A 10,500-nucleotide genomic window follows, 5' to 3' on the forward strand; every position below is an offset into this window, starting at 1 on the left:
TGGTTTTCTAACATAAGCCTACAACATGTTCATTTGTGGCTAGCCACGCATGCTAATAAAAGGCGCTAATATGAGCGCAATAAAAAGAAGTATTCCTTCATACTTCATGTGGAAAGGTAGCATATGACTGTGCATTTACATACGAATGATCTGCTAAATCAGTGAATGTTTAAAAGCAACTTGATGTTCAGTGTGTCCCAAACTGAGCAGCATTTGTTTGGGTAATGGAGTTATAAACATGACATTTTATGCAAATTCTTGTGCACGTTTGGAAATCTGCTTTTTATTTGCAGATTATGTGACGTGCATTTCTCATCCCTCTTGGAATACTAGTAGCAGTCACTACAGGAATGACAAAACGTGTGACACATTCTTTTCCCTGTATCTATTTCAGTATTTCGCCTTTTTTTCACTTCAACACACCACATTGCTGGACGCACACATCATTTCTGTTGTAACATAGTGGCAAAGATCAGGTCTGCTGGTTAGACTAAACAACAGCATTTGAGTGGAATTTGCTCTCGATCATTAATCATCCTGACAGCTTGAAAAACAACGTTTCCTCCTTAATGACTGTATTTGAGTAATCACGTCTGCTTATTTCCATGAAGCTTCTCTCTCTCTCTCTTTCTCAATCAGATAGCTCTCTCTGCCTTGCTTTATGTTGCCGTCCACATGTGTGTATTTTGAAGCCTTTTCTTTGACCTCCCAAAGTCTCCGGTGTGGCGTCTGCTATGGGTCACACTAGCCAATTATGGCGTGTTGTGTTCGTGAAGAGGGTAAAAACCACGAGGAATGAGAGAATGTGGCTGTGAGGATCCAGATGCGGAAGGCAGAGGATCGTGTCCCCCTCTCTCCATGTGCCAAAACCACCGGCAGCCGCTGCTGGCCTCCAGGCCTCCACTGGTCACTGCCAAAGCACGTTTCTCTGTTAAGCACTGGGTTTATGATGCATGAGAGCTGACAACTGATCTAGGAGCCCTTACAGCTCAGCCAGATAAAAACCAGCTGGGGCCATGCACATTAGCAGAGAAGCCATAATTGCATTTGCCCTCTTGTACACCACTAAACTCATTCTGTTGACTTAAAAAAAAAGCCATAAGGCAAGAGAGGTCTCAGTAATTCTTTTTTTCAGAAATAAAAATACCTGCTCCAGTGCAGGCAGATTTATTGTTGGATGTGGGTAATTTAACATACGAGTAGTAGTGTAGTGGATGGGGTGACAGAGCTTTTATTCTTTCTTCTTTAAGCAAGAAAAGTGTATTTTCAACATTTCTCCCAGCCCGTGGGTGGATGTAAGTGATGGGTTTATGGTGGTTTAGAAACATCAGTACAGCATGGCTGACATCTGTGTCCGCTTTATTTTTGGACTGCTTGAAAAGCCCTCATAGTCGGATGATGGATGAAGTGATAAAGTTGGAGAGAAGACAAAATGAAAGCAGAGGAGTCCATTTCTGGGAAACAGTGTGTGATCTGTAACTCAGAGACGAGTCAGAAAAGAAGCATCGGGGCAGATGTTTGTAATTTGTGACTACGCCTAATGATTTTAATGCAGGAAATTTCACAGCGTCTGACATCAAAGGAGAAGACACAACAAAAAATTCTGGAGATCAATCGATCGATTAAAAAAAAATCTGCATTTTTAAAATCTAATTTCTCCCAGTGTTTCACCTGCACCGGTTTGGGCTGATAGAGAGGTTAGAGGCTTGTCATGTAATGAAGGGGCAGCTCCACAGTCTGTCACCATTAATCATCAGGGCTGTCAGGCTGCTCCAAGGACTCACTTATATCAACCAGAATAATACCAGAAGGCTTTTTATACATTACAGCGAAATGTGTTCGCAACACTGGTTTTAAATTAGAGTGCTAAATTTAAAAAGAAAACAAAGATGTCTGCAACCAACACATTGGAAAAGCAGCGCTGTTATGTGATGGATGAAACCATGGGTAAACCATATTGTTTAAATATAGATGTAATAGTCAGTGGGTGCCCTCCATCTCCCCTCCTGCTGCTTCTCAGTTCCCTTTGCACAGAACATTTCGTCCCCCCAAAAAAGGTTTGAGGAAAAAAGAAATAAATATAACGACTACTCAAAACAAACCTGAATCAGTGGTTAATAAGTAAAGTATGCTTACAATGTTTAAAATGCAAAAACTGTAAACATTGTGTCCCTTTCTATGAAGATTTCATACAGTCAGCAGCTCTGTGAGGTTGCTGCAAGTCAGCGCACACATGACTGTGTTCACTGACTTTTATACAGTCAATGAGCTGTGCCAAGTGGTACTCTCCAGAGATAAAAAACATGAACCCAATGCAGAAGATCCTCTCGGTGCCATTTCAGGCTGGCTGCTAAATGGAGTCATTGTCCTTAGACTCCCATGTTAAAACGTTCAACTATACAGCATAAAAAAAAGCATATTAACAACCTGAATACAATTTTTGGCCTCTATGTATAGTCTTCCCATGTGTAACACATCTCAGTGAGTTTTTTTGTTGTTTTTTGTTAACAACACATCCATCTGAATACTGGAGTTGGGTGCATGACCGCATTGACTGACAGGTGATAGTGCGGTCATGTGTCTGCTAGGCCTCATCCACTATGTTGGAGCATTTTTAATGGTTTATCTGAATAATACTGTGATGTGCTATGTGGTGCAGACCATCCTAGAATTTACCATAAAACTGAAATATTTCATTAGTCTGTTACGTGGCGCTAATTAGCCTGTATGTTTGTTAATGGTTTTGCTAACCAAGCTAGCTAACGCTAACTGAGACCGTCTAGCTTCTTAATTCATGTTATTTAGTTGCAGTCAGGGTTGCTGTCTGTAATATCCTGAAGCTAGAAAGCCTTGGTGTGAGGGCCATCGCTGAAGAAAGAAGAAATGTTGTGCACGTGGTTTGTTGGCTTTGCAAGTGATGGTGCAGCTGCTGTGATGGGCTGATAGAGGGGAACAGTCACGCTCCTTCGTGGAAAGATCAACCATAACCTAACCATCATTCACTGCTTCATTTACTGACTCATTCATGCAGTGAGTCTTTTTTTTCCACACATTTATTGACTTCAAACTTGGACATCAAGACATCAGTGGAATAAGATGTCTTTATCGCTGTCTAGTGATTTTCATATGTGGGTAGAAGAGGGTAAAGTGCTGCAGGCACAAGAAAGCAAAAAAAAAAAATCTGGCAACAAAACAGTGTGATTTCTCTGGAATCTACTATAGTGCAATATTTATTAATTCTTTCTTTAAACTAACAGTAATTTATGATAATGCACTTTGACATTTTTTTATATTTAATGTTAAATAAACGGTACAACTGGCCAAACAAGTGGAAGGATGGTTTAATGCTAGCATCTTAAACTGTTTGTATTGTTGCATTTGATTGTGAGTTTCTGAAGAAGAAAAGTTGAGATTAGAATTATTGCACATATTAATTAGATTTTTCGTTTAAAATTAGATTTAAAAAACCATTACAATGCGGTTATTTTTTTAAGAGCTGGGCGGGACTCAAGACCTCTGTGGTTACTGAATTATTTTCATAGCATTTTTCTGTGTTTTTATAATGAAAATCCTGTCAGAGATTTCTTCCTGTTAAAAGGGAGTTTTCTCTTCTCACTGTCTCCAAGTGCTTGTTCATAGATGGTTGGCTGGATGTTGGGGGTTTCTCTACATGATTTTAGTGTCTCTACCTTACAATATAAAAAAGCAACTTGAAGTGACTGTTACAATTTGGTGCTATATAAGTAAATTTTAATTGAATGTCACTTGCCTTATTTAAATTAATTGATTTAGATCTAAACTTTTATCTATATATTAAATTACAGAGAATTTTGTTTGTTTTTTGTAAGCTAGCTAAACAGGCTTCAAGGTATGGTGGACCTAAAATGAAAAATTAGAAATAAATAAAGAATATTTCACAAAACAATAAAATGGAAACATATCCTGAATGCTTTTGTTTCGTGAAACCGTGTTCTTCGTCTTGTTTTGTTTTGTGTAATGATGCTGTTTGTCTCACCTCCAGGTCACCGCAGAAAAGTTATTGTCTGTAGAAAATTGTTTGGTAATTCATCCCATAGGAGTTGAGTTGCTCTAAATCAAACATACTAACCTCATGGGGCCACTAGGAAAAACAAATTACCAGTGTCACCAGGATTCATTGCAAAACACCCCCTCAGTGTCCTGTGATAATATCACAGCACTGGACTGGTTCAGTTTGCCTCGGCATTAGTAAATATAAAGTCATAGTGTAATTTAAACCTTAATATCTGAAGACTGTAAATGTGTTTAAACACCAGATTGGATATTACAAACGTAATTAGAAGTTGCCAAAAGCCGCTCTATATTTTTTAATAACTTGTGGTGGTGAATGAGTTATTATCACTGTTGTAGAATGAGCTAAACATCCACTGGGGGTTGAACCCCCTAACATTTTTTGCTACCCTAAACTAATATAAAGTGGATCTGCTGATATTTTGTGACCTCAAATTTATAACTGATCTTTAATATTAAACTGAGGTGATACATTTCACAAGGAAAGGGTTAAATCTAAATTTGGGATGACAAAATGTTGAGAGGTGTTTTCACCTCCGAAAGAAATAAAAAACTGGGTTACTACCCTTCAGCAAAAAGAAAGGCGTGCGTGGCCTTTTTCCATTTCTGGCCTCTTGAATAATTTCATTAACATTACTTAAACCATTTTCAAGCAAATGAGTAGAAGATTACCACAGAGGCAGGTGATGTTGCCTCCTGGTAACATACAGATATCACTGGTCACCAATAGGTGTCATCCCAATCCAACGCCATAGCATCTTTGCTACAGTAAACACAAGTGACTGATAACACCTGAAGAGGAAATGTGGAGAGAAATCCAACGAAAACAACTCAAAATATCCTGAAGTCTGGCACTGAAAGAGAGAAGTGAAACTTAACTGGTAACAACTGCCAACTTATTTCTTAGAGCTAATAAACTAAAGAGTGTCTGTTTTCTGGGGCATATCTGACAACACAAAACACTCGGGGGGGGGGGGGGGGGGGGGGGGGGGCTGCCGAACTCAGACAGCCCCACAACAGCAAGTCAGACCACTGAAACAGGAGCGCTCTCTCTTGTTACAGGCCGCTTTGACCCCTCTGGGAGCCTTGTCAGAGTTGTGATTGACCAGCATGGGTCATCTATACTTTGCCAAGGGTGTCACGGAGTCATGTTGCTAGGAAATGGCATATTACTGCTGCCAATCACGCGCTGGCTGCGGTAACCTGAGCAACTGTCAGGGCTCCGTCTCGATCGCACGGAAAGCTGCTGCTAGTGGCTACAGTGTATATACATTACATCTCGACAGGCACAAATGTCGCCATTTTTCACGAAGCGCACTTGAACGCTAAATCTGGGAGCATTAAATCAGGATGCTTTAGCTTGAGGTTGACACGGAATAAGCTGGAGCTCAACGGTAAAGCACACCCGACGTCGTCAATCAAGTAACTGTTTTCGCTGCAAGAATAGCTGCCTGTACACATCTGGATCACCTATACTGTCGCCTCGCTGACATATATGCTCAGAAGGGTTTACGCCTGCCTTTCACCACTTCACTTGTTTTTCCTTTAAAAGGTAGGAATCTGCAAAGTGGCAGAACTGGTCTGGGAAATGTTTCGGACACTTTTCTTGTCGGTACTGATTTTTCTGAGAAGTGCTGACATAAGTAAACGTCTTGTTATTAATCAAGAAATATCATTTGTCAGGTGTTGGTTGTCAAGTATTTCCAACAAAGGCAACACAGTGAATTAAACCTTGGGTTAACAAATGCACTACAAAAAGCTAATAAAGAGAAATCTTTGACTGAAAGCCATTCACATCAGAAATGAAGACAACAAAATATACATCTTCAGTGTTATTTATTTACTAAAATATGACCTCCCCTTTCATTGGATCCCACCACAGGGTGCTCCAAGTTTACAAAAAATATCACATCTCAGTTGATTTGCCGTGTGAAAATAAAAACAATCAAAAGAGGCGAGGAGCTCGGAGAGAGATGTGACTGTAACATTCATTCTCGGAGAAGTTTTAAGACACAACGCATTCCACACCTGCCGTGTGTGCACTTGAAAACGAGGAGAGATTTATGTGGTAAAGTTTACAGTCAGCTCCCCTTTTATAAAATAAATACAAGTTCTCAGTAGGAATAAAAGAAAAAAAAAACCAAGGAACCAAAACAGATGATCACAAACCACGGGGGCAAACCAAGTGTGTGCACTGCGCTGAGCTTACAGGCATCTGATGCAGGGAGAAAGCCACTGCAGTCACACTAACACCGATCCCGATGCTGGAGCTCGCTGCCATTTCAAAATCATCATCATCAACATTTGCAACGAGAACCCTGAAAATCCCAGAGCTGTCACGCAGCGTCCATCCATCAATCAGGCGAGTCCACAGGGCGGCAAGTGTCCTCTCAGAGCAGTTGCGCCTGCTGCAGAAGCATCCGAGCAATGTGCAGACATGCAAGAGCTGCGTGTCCACTGAATTTTAGCAGTAGGTCCTGGTTTGAAACAAGAAATCTTGTATAAACAGATAATGTATAAAGAACCAAGAAAAAAAAAGTTGAAGATGCTCTCAAGTTAAAATCCAGGAGTCGCAAGTCCCTCCCAGTTCCACTTGAAGCTGCTGAGAAGTCAAAGGAAGCAGCAAGTTGCAGTGATTAAAGTTAAAGTAACCATCAAGACGTTTTGGGGAGGGCGCTTATTAACGTCCTGGCTGAGCAGATGAACACACACACTCAATATGAAGCGACAGCCAGCAGATACTAAGCTTAGCGTACAGGCTGAAGATGGAGTGAACTCTGTGAGGGGCACGTGTTAACCTGCTCCTCAGCTAAAATCTCTGCTAGCTCGTTCAGTATTTTACCCCTTCTCCATGCTAAGCTAAGCTAAATGAACTGGCTTCATATTTAAAATAGAAATTCGCCAGCGGCGTCAATCTTCTCATCTGACTCTTAGCCAGGAAACAAATAAGCATTATTTCCCAACACGTTGAACCATTCCTCTAAAGATTTAAGTAGGTGGTGCATCACTGGTATCCCAGAGCCGACGCAGACCCCAGTCTTTGACTGTAGAGTGTGTAATGAGGGTAGTATGGACCTGTGGTGGGCAGAGAGTGCAGGGAGATGGAGGAGGGTCCAGAGGGGAGATGGACCTTACTGTAGGGGTGATAGCGAGCCAGACCCAGGCTGGGGGGAGCCCTGAGAGAAAGAGAGCTGTGCATGGAGCCTGGACTGTTCTGATGTGGGAGGTGAAGGTGGCAGGAGGCAGGCCCTGAGGAGGAAGCAGAGAGCAGCTTACTGTCCATCCCCACCGGCAGGGCTGTGTGCGTGCGGAGGTGAGCCAGGAGTTCGTCTGACGTTGCGAAGCGCTTGTCGCACGGCCCTCCGGCTGAGACCCAGTTGCAAGCGTGTGGCAGGGGATCGTTGGGGAGCATGAAGCCGTACGTGTAGAGGGGATGAGAGAGGGAGGAGGATGCACTGGATGACAAGGAGCTTTGGTGGAGAGAGTGGAGGGGGTGGGAGGGATACACCAGGGGGAAACTGGATTTGAGGGTGGAGGAAGGGTCGTGGATGCAGGAGTTGCAGTTGGTTCCACCAAGATGGGATACACTTGGGTAACTTAGACAGTAGGGGTCCCTGCATAAACCCTGCATGAAGGAGGGAGGGGAGGCGCCCGTAAGAGGGCTGGAGCTTGGGTGCTTTCCTGGTACACCCATGCTGCCCACGCTCAGGCTCGACTTGGTCGGGTCCAGCCCAGGAACAAACTGGGATGGGTAGCTTGCGTAGCCCCCCACTACAGATCCATGGTAGCCCATATTTGAGGAAGGCAGAGGGAAGAGCGGCTGGCTGGTCTTATAAGGAGAAATGGGCGTAATGTGTCCAGGGCCAAGGTTAGGCTGGGTGGGCTCTGCTTTGCCTGCGTCATGGTTGGAGCCTCCGTCAGAGCTTCCGTTACTGCAGTTTGTGCTGGCCCGAACGTGACTGGAGTTAGCGTGGTGCGGGCTGTCCGAGCTGGCCTTGTTTACCTCAGCGTCTTTTTTGGGATTTATGTTATTGTTGTTATTATTATTGCTGCTCGTGCTGGTGGGACTGCTCTGGTCACGTGCAGATTCACCAGTGGGACTCTGGGAGTGTGGGGCGTGCTGTCCACCTGGAGAGTGGCTCTGTTTGGAAAGCTGCTGAGCATGTCCCGGTGGGGTGCTGCTCCTGGCTCTGGAGCTGGGCGACACAGCGTGAGGCGGATAGGACTGCTGGCCACTGGTTGAATTTCCATTAGCGGTAGTGCTACTGCTGCTGGGCACCCTGAAGCCGACTTTGTCACTGCCGGAGCCGCTGCTGCTGGTGGCTCCGTCTCTGCGACATTCACCGCTGCCTTTGTTGTAGGGCTTGAAGCTGGATTTGTCCTCCAGGGCGTGGCGGTGCTCGCCGAGCTTCAGGCTGGAGACAGATGACCGACTGCTGGGCTCCTTGTCCCCCTGACTGCAGGAGGAGTTGAGCTTGGAGGAAGAAGGAGGGTCCGGTTTACCAATTTGAGAGCAGGTCTGAGCAAGCAGGGCAAGGGGACTCTTCTTTGCATCCAGCTACAACAAAATTAAACAAGTTTTACTACATTTTTTAAAGCTTTCCAAAAAAACTAAACAACAAAACACCCAGAAGTTTTGTGTGACTTTGTGTAGGCCTGCTGACAGTTATTATGTACCAAATGCTTTATTGCTCTGTGCATAAAATGCCAGAGGGGTCTTTGTAACTTCCTAGAAGTCAGGGGGGGGGGGGTGTTTAAGCTTTAAGCTTCAGATGATTACAAATAAATCAGCATTTTTAAAGCATAAAAACAAAGAAAAAAATGCCCTTCTGTAACATCGATTACACTGCACTCAGTGCCTTTGTTCTTTAGGAAAACATCTGACATTTGAGAACTTCACCCTGTGCTCTGGGAAGGTGGGATGGCTTCTTTTAGACACTAAAGTAGGTTAATACAAAAAAGCTATTCACTTAAGTGAAAATAATAATTATTATTATTACATCACATGTTAGCAGACAACAAAAGCAAGAAAAGGATTTGATTATCTAAACAAATCTTCATTAACTTTAACAATTTATCAACAAATCAGTTTTTAATTTTGGAGTAAATTGCGAATAGAATTAAATAGATATCAGTTTATCGCAGTGCGCGTGTGTGTGTCAGCGTGTGGAGTTAAAAAACACAGACCACAGCATATTATCAGCTCCCTGCAAATGCGGGATTTTTTTTATCTGTTGTCATAGCAGATTTCAGCCCTGTGTTGCGACATATCCACAGATCTGCAGTGTAAGAACAGTCCTCTCTACAAAGGAACGCTAAAAAAATAAATAAATTTAAAAAAAGTCCATAAATACCTCGATGCTCACTGGTGCGGGTGTTAGAGGCTGTAAATATTCCGGGTGTAGCAAGTGTCCGGTGTGCGCCGTCAACATCTTGATAACTCGGATAGGAAGCCGCTTTGCCTGTCGAAGTGGGTCCAGAGGGGTCAACAAAGAGAGCGCAGCACCGGGACGGGACTTCTTAGGAACGCTGGTCTCACTGAGCTCGATCCGCGCGCTAACTCGATCAACAGCTGATCCTGAAGGGAGATATTTCATTGGAGAGAGGGCGCAGGGGGTGGCCGTGGACGTGCGTTACTTTATTTTAAAAAAAAAACTTATAAAAAATAGTAATAATAAAATAAAGGATAAAAAATAATAATAAATAAAAATAATGATTCAAAATGGGTTTGGTAAATATAATCCAGCGGACATGAAACACAGACGGCCGTCCTTAAATGTCCCGAAGGACGGAGAAGCCTTTCAGCCCCAGTGCGCTACTTCATTTGGAGCATCCTCGTCCCAAACACGTCTCCTGTATTCCGACTTCAAACCCCACAAAATAAATAAATAAATAAATAACAATAATAATAAAGTCCACAAAAAAGAGCACGGTGTCCTTTTTGGCAAGGCGCAAACGAGAAAAGAGCCACTTGAGAATCCGAGTGCTCGGGAAACGTCCCACTGCGTGTCTCCGTGCAGGACTTCAGCAGCTCACTGATCACAACTGGCGGACTTCAAAGTGCAGCAGCCGCCGTCCGTCCGCTGGGTGGCCGCATCGGTAATAAGCGGGGCGGGGAGGACGTTCGTGAAGGCGGAGCCACCTCGGTCTGCAAGTGACGATCGTTACTCTTTTGATTTGTTTATATGATCATCCGTGGGGGGGGGGGGGGGGGGGGGGGGGGGGGGAGTGGTGTCACAGGGTATATTTACTCAAATACTATACTGAAATATAATTTTCAAGTATGTGGAGTATATGGAAAGCCACGAGTGCCAAAAATGAATTAAACGAATAAGTTATGAAATATTTAATTAAATGTGTCCCGAGTTTATTAAATTGGGAAATAAATAATTGATGATTAAATAATTATTCGTAGAATTATTTGATTAATTCATCATCATCATCATTTAT

The 10,500-nt window shown here is 43.2% G+C and overlaps 1 protein-coding gene across 1 annotated transcript; it reads right to left on the reverse strand.

The window, feature by feature from the left end:
- Nucleotides 1–5,877: 5,877 nt before the first annotated feature.
- Nucleotides 5,878–10,127, reverse strand: LOC146666398 (zinc finger protein 703-like). The gene is made up of 2 exons (XM_085414410.1): nt 9,405–10,127; nt 5,878–8,608 (listed from the first exon to the last, which is right to left on the reverse strand). The coding sequence occupies exons 1-2, from the start codon at nt 9,645–9,647 to the stop codon at nt 7,055–7,057; spliced, it is 1,797 nt and encodes a 598-aa protein (XP_085270536.1). The 5' UTR covers nt 9,648–10,127; the 3' UTR covers nt 5,878–7,054.
- Nucleotides 10,128–10,500: the final 373 nt, after the last annotated feature.

The sequence above is a fragment of the Rhamphochromis longiceps genome, linkage group LG7 (assembly GCF_057381845.1).
Source record: "Rhamphochromis longiceps isolate RC_006_pf linkage group LG7, R_longiceps_female_GT1.1, whole genome shotgun sequence".
In the NCBI taxonomy this organism is placed as follows: Eukaryota; Metazoa; Chordata; class Actinopteri; order Cichliformes; family Cichlidae; genus Rhamphochromis; species Rhamphochromis longiceps.

What these genes read in the sequence shown, in the direction of transcription:
- LOC146666398 (XM_085414410.1), bottom strand. Translation starts at nt 9,647, where the DNA reads ATGAAATATCTCCCTTCAGGATCAGCTGTTGATCGAGTTAGCGCGCGG. An exon ending in CCGCACCAGTGAGCATCGAG is followed by an intron (nt 8,609 to 9,404) that starts GTATTTATGGAC and finishes ATTTTGTTGTAG; the next exon opens with CTGGATGCAAAGAAGAGTCC.